This window comes from Piliocolobus tephrosceles, chromosome 8 (genome assembly GCF_002776525.5).
Source record: "Piliocolobus tephrosceles isolate RC106 chromosome 8, ASM277652v3, whole genome shotgun sequence".
NCBI classification, from domain to species: domain Eukaryota; kingdom Metazoa; phylum Chordata; class Mammalia; order Primates; family Cercopithecidae; genus Piliocolobus; species Piliocolobus tephrosceles.
The window spans coordinates 60,513,366-60,527,585 of NC_045441.1; the positions used below are offsets into that span (position 1 = coordinate 60,513,366).

Genomic DNA, 14,220 nt, shown 5'->3' on the forward strand with positions numbered 1-14,220 from the left:
ATGTTGTAGTGTATGTACGGCACATTTATAAATCATTACATACTTTAGGACACAAAAATGCTGCAGTACTAAAAGTGTTGTTCAAGTTCTCAATTCTGTTAACGATTTAAAATTTCATTAATTGTGTTTAATATCAATGAATCTCAAAAGGCTCCTGTGGCCACATTAGTTGAAAATAGACTCTATTTACATAAATTATTTAACCTAAGAGTACCCTGTGTTCCCTTACCATTTAATTAATTCTAACTAGTCAAATATTAATTCTCATCTCACAAAGCATTACACAGGAAGATATCAATTATTCAAGTAAAATATAAGCCCTACAATCTTTAAACAATTAGCTTTTTAAGTAAAAAACAAAAAAGGTAAGCACAAGACTTTGCAAGCATAACCACAATCATCGTCTAACAGTGAGTTGCCTACATGGAAGCTTGTCCCTTCCTATGGTAACAGCCTTGGTCCACTATAAAGTTAGTGCAAACAAGTGAGGGTGTAAAAAAATATAAACCCTTGATTTTTAAGGATTTCATTTTGTTATACTCTTTTAGATAATTCATTCCATATGGGAATGTGTTTATTGTTCATAAACATCATAATGTTTGTTTCAAAAATTGTCATCATCTTAATTAATGGCTATCTTACATTTTTTCTTTTGGAGGGTTGTCAGGCATCCATCCATTTTCCTTTTTAAGAAGAATGTTATGTGTTATATATATACTAAATGTTATATATATACTAAATCCAATTTTTACATTATTTTTAGTGATCAAAGGTTTCCTATACAAGTGACTCACAGTACTGAACTATGTTAATCTCTCGTTTGAGGAAGGAAGTGCAATTCAAGTTAGCATTGAAATTGCTTGGCTGTAGAGGACATGTAATAGAGCTGCTGTGTTTATTGGCCCCAGAACAACTTATTATAGGTTTTTCAGTTCTCTTTAGGGTAGAATATGAGATGGGGTTAGTCTTCATCAAATTGCAATATCCAGTACTTTAACTCAAGTGCTGGAAGACAGCAAATCTTGGAAGTTAACTATAAAAAGATATTTTAAATAGATTCCTTTGTTGTCATGGGCAAAACTGTGTATCCACACAGGACTGTTAGACTGCTAGCCAATAAAATCAGACTAAGTCCATAGGGATAAGGTAAGTGTAAAGAAATTTCCACTGGGGAAGACAAGGCTCATGGCCCATGTATCAAGGTCTCAAGCTGAGCACTGGAGAACTCCAGGGAACACTGTTCATATAGGCTATGGTATGAAGGAATTCCCTTGTAGGTGCGCCATGCTTCAGTCTCTTAAGAAGTTGACTAGGTCCGGGCGCGGTGGCTCAAGCCTGTAATCCCAGCACTTTGGGAGGCCGAGACGGGTGGATCACAAGGTCAGGAGATCCAGACCATCCTGGCTAACCTGGTGAAACCCCGTCTCTACTAACAAAAAAAAAACCAAAAAACAAAAAAAAACTAGCCGGGTGAGGTGGCGGGTGCCTGTGGTCCCAGCTACTCAGGAAGCTGAGGCGGGAGAATGGCGTGAACCCGGGAGGCGGAGCTTGCAGTGAGCTGAGATCCCGCCACTGCACTCCAGCCTGGGCGACAGAGCGTGACTCCGTCTCAAAAAAAAAAAAAAAAAAAAGAAGAAGAAGAAGTTGACTAGCATGAAAGACTGGAAGCTGATTATGGACAATTCAGTTTGAGTTATTCTTTTCTATTTTGCTTTGAACTTTCCTTATACACTTAAGACTTGAGTAAATCACATTGAAAAACATTTGCCAATTGAATATTTTAAAGATTCAAGAGGTAGCATGATATTGTGCAATGAACACTGGCCTGGCAATGAGAAGATAGAAACTCCTTTCCAATGTGGCCACTTGATCACTTGAGTGTTTTTTGAGCAATCATTTAAGTTTTCTGAGGTTCAGTTCCCCAACTCACTAAAAAGGAGAATTAGCAGCCTGGCATGGTGGCTCATGCCTGTAATCCCAACACTCTGGGAGGCCGATGAGGGTAGATCACCTGAGGTCAGGAGTTTGAGATCAACCTGTCCAACATGGCAAAACCCCATCTCTACTAAAAACACAAAAATTATCTGGGCATGGTTGTGGATGCCTGTAATCCTGGCTACTCAGGAGGCTGAGGCAGGAGAATTGCTTGAACCTGGGAGGCAGAGGTTGCAGTGAGCCCTGATCATGCCATTGCACTCCAGCCTGGGTGACAAGAGTGAAACTCTGTCTCAAAAAAAAAAAAAATAGCTTATTTCTAAGATATCATCTATTCTCCTCCAATTTTGTACTTTTATGGATTCTGGCAAGAAGGGTTGGAGTGGTTCCAGGAGAGAACATCCTTAGGCTGCCTTGAAGAGAAAAGATAATATAGCTTTTCATTTAAAAAATGCTGGTATCTACTTGCAATCAAAATCTAAGAAAACATTCAAAACGTGGTACTTTGCTTGAGGCAGGATTTCTAAATATCTTGTGAATTAATGATCAGATAAATGAAATGGCCAAACAATCCCTCCAGTTTACCAGGTAAGAAGATACAAAACTCCACACCTGTGCACAATGAAGCTATTCAGATTTTGATGGTACTTTACAGTGTCCCCTATTAACATTCAGCTTTTAAAACCAGTATTCTGATAAAGTGACATTGTATTATTAGTTTTTTATGGCAGTAGTAACTTAGCACTTAATTAATCCAGTCATCTGTGACATATATAAACTTATCCTGTAAAAAAGAAAACAAAACACAAAGGCAAAGAGGAGAGAATGCTGGAATTAGTATCCATCTTGTAAAAAGAAGCAAACCATAAAAACACATGCATAAAACTACATACTTTAAAAAGCAATAATCTTTTAAGATTAAGGTTTTATCTGTTCACCTCTTGAAAGAATGAAACACGAATCATTTACTCATCTGGCTGTTCTTGTCTATTCAACCACCAGCTGTTGAAGTGTTTGGCAACCTTAGAATATACTTGCCAGATTATTTTTTTACTCGCATGTCCAGTGCAGGGATTACTGTACCCTTGTAGTGACACAATGCTAAACTCTCTCACAGCATTGTTCTCTCTGGGAAGCGCAGGGATAACAGGTACCTGTAAAGTGTAATCAGTGCTCTTCAGAGGATCTACATTCTATGCTGATCTAAATAAGTTATATATTACAGTAAAGTGCTACAATGACACTAGTCTCAAACAGTAGTAAGACACATTTTTCTCTGAAAAAGTCAGCAGCTATGTGAGTCACGTCATGATGAGGATGCTTGTCAGTCTTCGTTCGAGTGTACAACCAGCAACTGGCATGACCGTGAGCAATTTGTCTCCTCCTGTGACTTTTAAAATTATAATCTTTAGGAGCAATTATTAAGAATTCCAGTTTCCCATTAAGTATTTAAAAATCTTTTTTTAGAAGTTGCACCTGAAAGTTTCATGAGCATTTAATTTGCTGATATCCATTTTTATTTCTTCAGGCTTCTCACGTCTGTAGGTTACTGCTCTTGTGCAAACACTTTGCAGAATCAACTTATCCTTAATGGAGAAGAAATATTATTATTAACTAAGGGCCTAAATATTGTAACTAGGCAATAACATACTGTTAGCAATTCTTTTTTAGAATTCACTGACCTTTTTTGAGGCTGACACTCTGTAATCTGACGAGGACTTAATTTTGTTACTATTCCATTGTAGTATCACCTGTCTAATGATAAGGACTTTAAGCAACCCAATCAAGAATGTAACTATGAAAATGATGAAAAATATTCTCAAGTAGCTTGGGCTGGAGAAACATTCTGTAATGAAGCAAACAAATAAATGGATTAAAAATTGGAATAAGTAAATCAAAAGAATCTATCACGTAAATGATGTTCACGCCTCAATTAATAGTGCCAAAGATATTTGCAAATCTACATTTTCAAATCAGGGGATTGAAATTACCTTTGATTCAGAAACAGTAAGCTCTCTAATTTTTCTTGCACGTTTATTATGAAAATATTTTCAATAGACAACCCTCCTTTGGAGAATAGCCACGATTAAGGTATTCAATCATATTATTCCTTTGCAGCTTGATTCTTTAATTGTATTAACTGGAATATGTCCATGTCCCATAACCAAGCATAATTTTATCCAAGACAGAAAGAGGAATAGTTTTTGTGGTGTGTACGGTTGATCACTAAATGGAAAATAGGATTTCAAAAAATTATTGAGCCATTCTGGGCCTTAGGATATGTTTCTCTTGTTATGCTTCATCTTCATTTGTTCCACGCCAGTAATGGAAAATAAAGTAAACATCTGCAGAAACTAAAATCAAAACTACTCTAATAGGTAAATAAATATTTCTTCAGAAATTGAAGTGTAAATTTTCTTTTTTTTTTCTTTCTTTTTTTTTTTTTTTTGAGACGGAGTCTCGTTCTGTCGCCCAGGCTGGAGTGCAGTGGCCAGATCTCAGCTCACTGCAAGCTCCGCCTCCCAGGTTTACGCCATTCTCCTGCCTCAGCCTCTGGAGTAGCTGGGACTACAGGCGCCCGCCACCTCGCCCGGCTAGTTTTTTGTATTTTTTAGTAGAGACGGGGTTTCACCCTGTTAGCCAGGATGGTCTCCATCTCCTGACCTCGTGATCCGCCCGTCTCGGCCTCCCAAAGTGCTGGGATTACAGGCTTGAGCCACCGCGCCCGGCCTGAAGTGTAAATTTTCATTATTATGATACATGGCTTCTCCAGGAAATAGGAGTGTCCAATTTGGGATAACATGAAAATATCATTCTTCATTTTTGATTAATTTACTTTTTACTTGTCGTTAACTACACCTATTCCATTTGCCTCTAAAAATGCACTGTGTATTTTAAGAACAAATAATACTTAGGACAAATAATTACTAGCTGGAAAAAGAAATGTTGTGTTAAGAGGAGGGACATGCTAGATCTCGTTTTAGCACCAGATCTTTGGCACACCCTCATTGCCAAAGATCTGGCGCTTAAAAGTCTACAGACTCTGTTGTTGCCAGAGGCATTACCCTAATCTAAGAGGAATATGGTTACACAATAACCAAGTATTCCATAGAACTAACTCACCAGCTGCCCCAGATTAATAAAATTACTTTGTGGCTAAAGAGGCCTGTGTGCCCCCACCCATTCTCCAAGGTTTGGGGACCTCATCCAAAGTTCCAAGGTCTCCCTGAGAGGGCCACTAGGGTGATGACCTGCCAAGGCTTAGCATAGTGCACCTCCCAACCAATCCTGGCTGATTTGGGTCTGAATTTCCAGTGAGGACTAAGCTTGTTTTTGAATAAGGCCAAGCTCGGTGATAAGGGAAAGGGTTCCTCTCAAGCGAAAAGACTTAATTAAGCCTATTGGGGTGTGTGTGTGTGTGTGTGTGTGTGTGTGTGTGTGTGTGTGTGTGATAAGGTACTTTGAAAGAAAGGTCAAAGGCTATCCCAGTGCTACAATTGGAATGGAAACACCAAATGACAGTTTAGGTCCCTGTTGCTACAGGTCTCACAGAGAGAGAATCCAAAATATTCTGCTCAAAGGTGGTGTCTTTTGAGGCTTCCACAGTGACTTCGGGTTCATAACACACATGCCTTCTATTCTGACAGATTGTCATTTCCTTTGGTTGATTTAGGACTACTCAATCAGCTAAGGCAGATCCTCAGAGGGGGCGCCTGGCTTGATTCCACTTAGTGGCTTCTCGCCTGGTGGGAGCTCAGCCAGAGAGACTGAAAGAACAGCCTTTAAGTGCGACTGAGTGGATAGATAATAGAGGTGCCTAACAAATGCCCTTTCCCTCTCCTTGCACAATAGTTGTGAAGGGGAGGGGCGGCCCCTAGCTACTGACACATTTTGGAAATATTTCTAATAGGTTAGAACAGAGGGCATTTTCGGAGCTCAAATCTGCATGCATATTTAAATGCTATGAGTGGTCAAACATTCATGCCTAGCCTATACTTTCCTTAGTTTAGGTCAGGCCAGGACTTTTCCTAAGGAGCTTTAAGGGAATACTTTTTGTAACAACACTTAAGTCAAACTAGTGTTTACTTAACATAATAAATGACATGTTGATAGTAAGGCCTTATTTATTAGAAAGGCACTTGGCTTTCTGGGGTGATTGCTGCAGCTCCAGCTGGCAGCACATGGGGCTCTTTTCAGAGCCAAGTTCATTATGGGCTAAGATCAGTGTGGATGTGAGGGAAAAAGGAAACAACACTCTAGAGAAAGTTTATTCTTTTGTGCAGTCTCTCTAAGAGCTGGAGTTTTTCTTACAGGTTGGAGAGACTTGAAATAATAGTTGCAATAGGAATGTTTTAATAAAGATATAATTTCAAGGTTAGTTTCTAATGCATGTGGAGGTCCACACCTTACCCCTGTGCAAAGTAGGGTTCTGGGTTCTAAATAACTTTTTGTTTTGTTTTGTTTTGCTTTTCTTGTTTTTTTTTTTTTTAAACAGCTTTATTAAATATCATTGATATACAAAAACTGCACATGTTAATGTATACAATATAACAAGTTTATGATTCAGTTTTTTAAATCTCCCAAAGATGGTACCCTGTAACCACTGAGTGTGCTTGCTATGGTGTGGCTGAGTGGTTAGGTTTCCCGTCTCATCTACACAGCTGAATTCCCATGCAATGTACTTCCATGGAAAGGCATCCAAATAAATTGGCTGTCAAGTTCTCAGTGAACCAGAAATATGAGTTCCCCATATAGACTCATTTCACTAAGAGATGAAGTCTGCCGAGCCATAATTTTCCTTCATAATTCAAACTTGCTTCAAGTTCTGAACTTCATCATGCCTAATCAATATTTGCTTTCATGTTTCAGGTGAAGCCAAAAAATTCTAAGTAAAAATGATCTGCTTTTACAAAACACGTAACTTGAAAAGTGCCATTCCTTCCTGGTGCTTTTCATTTTGATAAAAATATAGCTTAAGGATGAATGATCATAAAGGTGACATAATGAAAAGGGTATGGAACTTTTAGTTTGAAGATCTTGGTCTAACACATGTATCTTAACATTACTAGTTAAGAGATAGCAGCCCTCATACAAAAATTTCCCTGAACCTCAGTTTCCCCATCTGTAAAATGGAGATTATACCAATCTCAAAGAGTTGTATGACATTAAATGAGCCAGTGAACATGAAGGAAGTATCTAAGGTAGAAGACTACACATAAACACATATTTATTATTGTTATAAAGAATAAAGCAATGTTTTTTTAAAATTTAATTCAAAATTTAAAAATAAAGCCCTCAGTCCTCTCTCTCTCTTTTTGTTTTTTTAAACAGGGTTTCGCTCTTGTTGCCCAGGCTGCAGTGCAACAGCACGATCTCAGCTCGCTGCAACCTCCACCTCCCGGATTCAAGCGATTCTCCTGCCTAAGCCTCCTGAGTAGCTGGGATTACAGGCGCCAACCACCCGACTGATTTTGTATTTTTAGTATAGATGGGGTTTCACCATGTTGGCCAGGCTGGTCTCGAACTCCTGACCTCAGGTGATCCACCAGCCTTGGCCTCCCAAAGTGCTGGGACTAAAGATGTGAGCCACCACACCCGGCCCGGTCCTTTCTTTAGCATGGTTACTTATGGGTCTTCTGGGGGAAGATCATCCTCCACAGACACTATTCTGTGCTTTGATTATTAAGCTTTGGCCTACCTGAAGTTTGGTCGACATAATGCTGTTGTTCCACGAGAGCACATGAGGTTTTGCACTGATCAAGTATAGCCTGAGACAAATTGTGAGGGTGAAGGCATTGCACACAATTGCTGCAAGGGGAAACAGAAGTGAAAATATTTATTCTTTAAAAAGGTGGTAGACTATAATATTTTCCACAAGAAAACAAAACACAATAACAATGCAGAAACAAATCAATTTTGATTGTGTTCATTAGAAATTACACCATCATTACATTGAAGGATTGCATTTCCAAATGATTTAAATAAATTACCATGCATAATTCTAAAAAACTTACTTGAGCTACTAATCTGAGAAAGTCAATGGTTTAAAATGCTGAATAAAACAAACTGGAAGTTACAGTGATGTTTAGATTAGTAGTCTTTGTGCAGATCTCAAATTGTTACTGAAATATTTATTGGCACAAAAGAGTAATGTTGCCTTCATGTAACATATCACCTTTCATTTATAGATCACTTATTTCTAGGGTGTGTCACGGACACCATTGTTCTTTATCATTAAAATATTAAAAATAAAACATAGCAGTAACAGCTAACATTCTATGATTGCCATGCATCAAGTACAAAGGTGAGTTTTTTTATATGAATCATTTGATTCTTTCACAGAAATATAGCAAGGTATTATTACTATCCTCACTTTTGATATCAGGAAACTGAGGCACAGAAAATGGTAACAACTTGTCCTAGATCACTCTATTACTAAATAGTATGCTGGGCAGCAGGCAACCTCTAATTTCCAAAAAGCTAAGGTAGTGAGTGTCCATATTTATTCCAATGCTTCCACAGCTATCCAGGAGTCAAAGATTTGAATTTAAGTCTTCTAATTCATAGCATTTCTCATTTAATTCTTTTTTAGCGTGCTGGTCACAATGTATCCGGCAACGTTTAAGATTAAGGAAGTCAGAACAAAAAAGGACAAAAGTAGCTATTCTTTGTGTGTGTTTGGAATCAGAGAAATCATACCAGTTTTCCTTGCAGGCCGTATGACAGGTGGGGCAGTGTTCACAGAAGCGGCCGATGCTCCTGGGATCGGTGCACTCACACCTTCCACACACACACGTGCCTCTTCCACTGCACACTTGGCCCTTTGAATTGACACAGTGCTGGGCTGCTGCTGAAGGGCACTGGCAGCGATCTCCCTCCCAGCCACTGAAGCACTGGCATCTGCCTGCTTCACACTCTCCATGCCCTGTGAGGAAGACACCGCAGGACCTATGTTATCTGGATCACTGACTTTGTAAAGAGTTTTCAACCATGGATTCCTGTATCATCTCCATGGAAACGCACTGACAGTCCAATGAATGGAAACAGCATCACTTTTTTGTTGGTCTGACATAAACAGTGTTGGATTTAGGAGGATCTGTTTTCAAAGCTGTTCTACTGTAGATAATCTCCCCATGCTAATGCACTCTGCTAACAAGCATGAAGGGCACCCCTGCTTAGTGGCTGCCAGACTACTTGAATGTCATTGCATATTCAGTTTTACATTAAAACCACACACATTATCAAGAAACTGCAAAGGCTGAAGTAATGTTAACTCCCTGACTTGAAGTTAGAAAAAATACAGGTATTTGATTAATGGCTTCCATCACCTATTCTCTCAGTCTTCTGATGTTGCTGAAGGCCTAGGATAACTTTACAGGACTGTGAGGTAAACCTTTCTAGTGCTTCAGTACTGCTAATGCCATGTTTAAAGATCAGATCTCTTGGGAAGTTGAACAAATGCTTTCACATCCTCAGTGCATTATTTAGTAAGTTAGCAGGGCAGATCCTCCTCTATCCTGTGAGCTGTTCTTAGATGGTAAATAAAAAAAAGAAAGAAAGATGGTGTGTGTGTGGTGCGGGGACATTTATGCATGTGGGGTGAAGAAAACACAGTTACACAGAGTTAAATGGATTTTAGACAGAGAAAGTGTCCAAAACTTAATATGCCAGTGTGCACTAGAAATTGTCAAAAGGGGGTGCATTTCACATGATTATATAGGAATTCTGAAGCTTATCTAGCCACAAACCAACCTTCCTCTTTTCTCCCTCTCGCCCTCCCTGCCTCCTTTCCTTTCTCCTTCCTTTCCTCCCTTCCTTCCTTCTATCACTCTCCCTTCCTTTCCTTTCTTAGCTCCCTCTCTCTCTTCTTTTACTGCTGAGCACCTCATAGGATAATTGTTCCACAGATTCTACTGTAGGACCAGCTCAATTTGCTAAGTGTAAAACTAATGAAGTCCAGGCCAGACAAATGTCGGTCAAGCCCTGTGTGCTGTGCAAGCTTATGCTGAATCCTGGCCAGCAGGCCTGTGAACATGTGTTTTTATTCCCAAAGGAGACTAGTGGAGAAAGTACATGTCAGTTACAGTCTGCACTTACACAGAAACAATTCAAAGCAGATTTTCAACTGCTTGTGGGTCAGTAGTATCATACTCATATAGAAAAGCTAGTACACTAGATATTTTACTGCAGAGACTGGGACAAATACTCAAATGTATTTGAAACTCTCTTGAGAGACTGACAGTTGTGGGACGTGACTTCAGAAAATTCTTTCTCTTCACTGTAAAATAATATTTTTCCTTCCTGTAAAATATGGTAGACAACTGCTGGTTCATTCTAAAGTCATCTATAATCCATCCTACCCACGATGTCAGTTACAGTTGAATACATGTTTGTATATTAAAATATTCTATGTATGTTATAGAAAAAAAGACAATTTCCACTGCACATGTAGGTGATACAGGCCAAATTTTCAGCTTAGACTAGATTGCACCATTTATTTTTTATAGGTTTGTTACATCCCATATGCTTATGATGACATGTTTCCATTCATCAATAATTTAACAAATGTTTATTAACTAAAATGCAGATACTAAAAGGATGTTTTTCTCAATGAGTAAATTTAGCATATTGTCACAGGAAAATTATCACAGAACTCAGATGACAGGTCATTTATTTAATTGACTTAAAAACAGTATTTTGTTTTAGTTTGCAAATGTTGATTATATTTTCTGGAATCTAACCTGTAGGTGGCAGTAAATTGAATAGCCCAAGAGTAATCTTGGTATTTTTATTTTAATTTATTTTATGTTTAAAATTTGGTCTGTGTGTGGCCTCAAGGACGAATCTTTTAGATTACTTAGGAAGGCAGTATTTTCTTGAAGAATGCTGTCCTTTGGCAGTTTTGTTGCTGGTGGTGGCCCAAAATAAACTGGAGAGGCTTAAATTACTGCCAGCTTAGAATACCATTTATAATAATGCATTAAAGATTTTCATATGAATGAAAAATATACTCTTATACCTCACTCCCCATCATTCTGACAGAAATAAAATCCTATGTACAAGTTGGAGGGAGTGACCATTTACCAGAATGAATCAGATCCTTCTAGAAGAATACTCTGATTCTTCCAGAAAATGTGTCAGATATCATCAGCATTTCCTTTTCTGGTATATTTCTTTCCAAGATTAAGGAAAGCATGAGAATAACAATTAATTTTAGGTTTTTATTTTGAAGCATTTCCTGTATAAAATAGGTTAAAATATAAATATCAAAATCACATACTATAAATCTGTTGCCATGCCCTAATTTCATGGACGATGAAACTTTGAATAACAAATTCAGATTCAATTTTGCTAATTTGTAAAGATGTGATTTAAAGATACTTTAACATCTATGCTGGTGTAATAGTGACAAGTAAAAGCTGCCTGTATATATTTATACTCACCAGCACACAGATTTCCATGGTGATATGGACAAGAAAAGTCATCCTTTTCACAGTATTTTCCATACACTTTTCCAAGCTTAATTTTGTGACAAGAACATTTCCCACAAACGCAAACTCCTCGACCACTGCAAACAGGTTGATCCTTGTGTGACTTGCAACTCTCAGAAGAAAACTGATCTTCATCAAAATGACATTTATTCTCATCACACTGGAAACACTTGGAATCTAGAAAAGTTTCATCTACACACTTTCCTTTAGGTCCTCTGTTGTCCTCACACTGACAGCTGCACTTTCTGTGTATATGAATTTTAGTGGTTTCATTAAAACCAATAGGTTTGATTATTGCATAGTTTTTTCCTCCTGTGACATCACATTTTTTCATTGTAACTGTTACATTGAAAAGAACCTAAATTTAGGAGGAAAAAGGAAACATATTTACATACCTTAATTATTTTTATTACTAATATTATATCTGTTAATAACTGAATTGATAAGAAACCATCTTAGAGAAAGTAAAAATATTTGTAAAATAAACACATGTAATCTCTTTCATATACATGCAACATCTCTTTTTAATGTCATTTATTCTCCAATTAATGAGCTTGAGAGTTAAAGAATATAATGACTGCTAATCCCTATATTGCACCATTAAATAGACTTGAGTGCAAGCCTTTTTGAAGTGCCTACCCCATCACTGATGATTAATTTCTTAGCAAACATGAGAAAGAATAGACCATTTTCTAAATTCAGCCATTAAAATGTGGGGTATTGAATATTTGACACTAGAGATAGATCACATAAACCAAAGTAAAGGGCTTCTGCTCTACTGGTTTAAAACCCTGAGATGAGGCCTGGCGCGGTGGCTCACGCCTGTAATCCCAGCACTTTGGGAGGTCGAGGCAGTTGGATCACCCGAGGTCAGAAGTTCGAGATTGGCCTGGCCAACATGGTGAAACCCCATCTCTGCTAAAAATTCAAAAATTAGCTGAGTGTGGTGGCATGAACCTGTAGTCCCAGCTACTTGGAGGGAGGCTGAGGCAGGAGAATCACTTGGATTGCAGTGAGCCAAGATCACACCACTGCACTACAGCCTGAGTGACACAGCGAAACTCCGTCTCGTAAATAAATAAATAAATAAAAGATTTTAAAAACCCTGAGATAAGATGTTCAAATGAACAATTTTAATTTTGTTCCTATTTTCTAGGAGCCCAAGTAAAGTTTCAGAGTTAAATTTTAGTTTATACAGGGTTTCAGTGGAGGAAAATATGTGGCTTTCTGTGATGTTACCCGAAAGAAAATTGTTTAGGACTCTCATTCTCAAATCTTAAGACCTCAGCACAGGTCATCTGTTTGTCTCAGTGGAAGAAGATAGCCCAGAACTAAGGAGCTGGGCTGGCAGGAACTGGTCAAATGTTTTCTTTTTCTCTATTTCTTCTTTTTGCACAACACAATTGATTTAATATGTCTATTTATATTTGTTAGTTCACCTTACCATCTTTAGGTACTTTGGTAAATAAGGTATATTTATTTAATGTTGGATTGAGATCCATTACAATTTAAAATTAATTTGTGCTGAGCTTTTTGGTTGGAATATGTGTCTATGATACAAAAATATAAAGTATCTAAATTTGGCTTATATATACATGAAACACTAGAATTTGTTCCGTAATATTAAAATCAACACAGTTGGTGTTATACTTAAAATGCTTTTGTCTTTGAGAATGCTGAGGCTTAACAGATACGTAAGTTAATGTGGCCACTGCCATCTCTAACAGTAGATCATACTCTGGGGTTTCTATAACTAAGAGGCCATATGACTATTCCTGAGAGTTAAACTATTTATACCACTCAATTGAAAGTGAAAGAAAGATGGCATGTAAGCAAATGAAAAGAAAAAAACAATGTAACAGGTAAGAAAAACCATTCTTCCAAAATGAGATTTTGAAGGAAATAACTATTTCTAAGACAGTAACAGTTTTTTCATAAAGTAACTTAGTGCTATATTTGCTAGTAAAAAGTTTTCTCTGTAGTTTTAATGAAAAGCCAAAGTGTATTTTGCAAAATATGATATCCTTTGAACAAAATCCATGGAGTGATCATAGAAGAAACCACAGAATTAGAGACTTTCAATAATTAATTTAAAATATACAGCTCTAAAATTCCTAAGATAGAAAAACATATTCTAACTAAAGAGAAGACAGGATTCTCTTTTATTCATTTTTAGAATCTTCTATCACTTTCAATAACATTTTCTTTTTTTCTGTAGCATGACATTACGTAATTAATCATCATAGAACTTCAGAGGAAAAGGGGTTGGAAATCTTGTAGTCCAAGTCATTCATTTAAAAATGAGACAATGCCTCATGACATAAATGACTCACTCAAAATCACTTCACCCAACAAAGACTCCCTTAAAGAGTATGTTTCTTTGTGTTACTCTTTCTATTGTGCCAATCCTTGGAGAATCTCTATCTCCTCTGGTGCTGTTTCCTGATACTGTTACAATCTGGATCGCTCTCCTTTACGTCCCATTCTTTTTTGGTAAATGATGGCTCTTCTCATTTTGTATTGTTTTTAACAAATTTCCCTACCTCCTTCTAGATAATTTAGATAATTATGAGTGTATTGGGGCAATCACAAAGTGAAAGATTTTGAAATTCTTAGCCTTTATCAACTGCTCTATCATTCCCATTCTTTTCTGTGGTATGTGACTTTAAATTTCACATTACTTTGAGACTTTGTGAACATGAAACCAAAAAGGCATTATCATTATTATAAGTATAGACACTACTTATTTGAGAATAAATGATTTCCTAATTTATGCTGGTCATGACACCTAAGT

General features: G+C 37.4%; 1 protein-coding gene across 2 annotated transcripts in view; it reads right to left on the reverse strand.

Moving 5' to 3' along the window:
* Window positions 1-2,599: 2,599 nt before the first annotated feature.
* ITGB8 (integrin subunit beta 8) overlaps window positions 2,600-14,220 on the reverse strand; it is an 80,572-nt gene continuing 68,951 nt past the window's right edge. The window contains exons 10-14 of one of the 2 annotated variants that reach the window (XM_023216012.1): window positions 11,379-11,784; window positions 8,635-8,860; window positions 7,634-7,743; window positions 3,618-3,781; window positions 2,600-3,521 (exon numbers count right to left, since the gene is read on the reverse strand). In XM_023216012.1, coding sequence (XP_023071780.1) covers window positions 3,399-3,521; window positions 3,618-3,781; window positions 7,634-7,743; window positions 8,635-8,860; window positions 11,379-11,784 — 1,029 coding nt within the window. In that variant the 3' untranslated portion in view covers window positions 2,600-3,398. The remainder of the gene's footprint in view (window positions 3,522-3,617; window positions 3,782-7,633; window positions 7,744-8,634; window positions 8,861-11,378; window positions 11,785-14,220) is intronic. The other variant, XM_023216013.1, reaches the window with a different exon arrangement.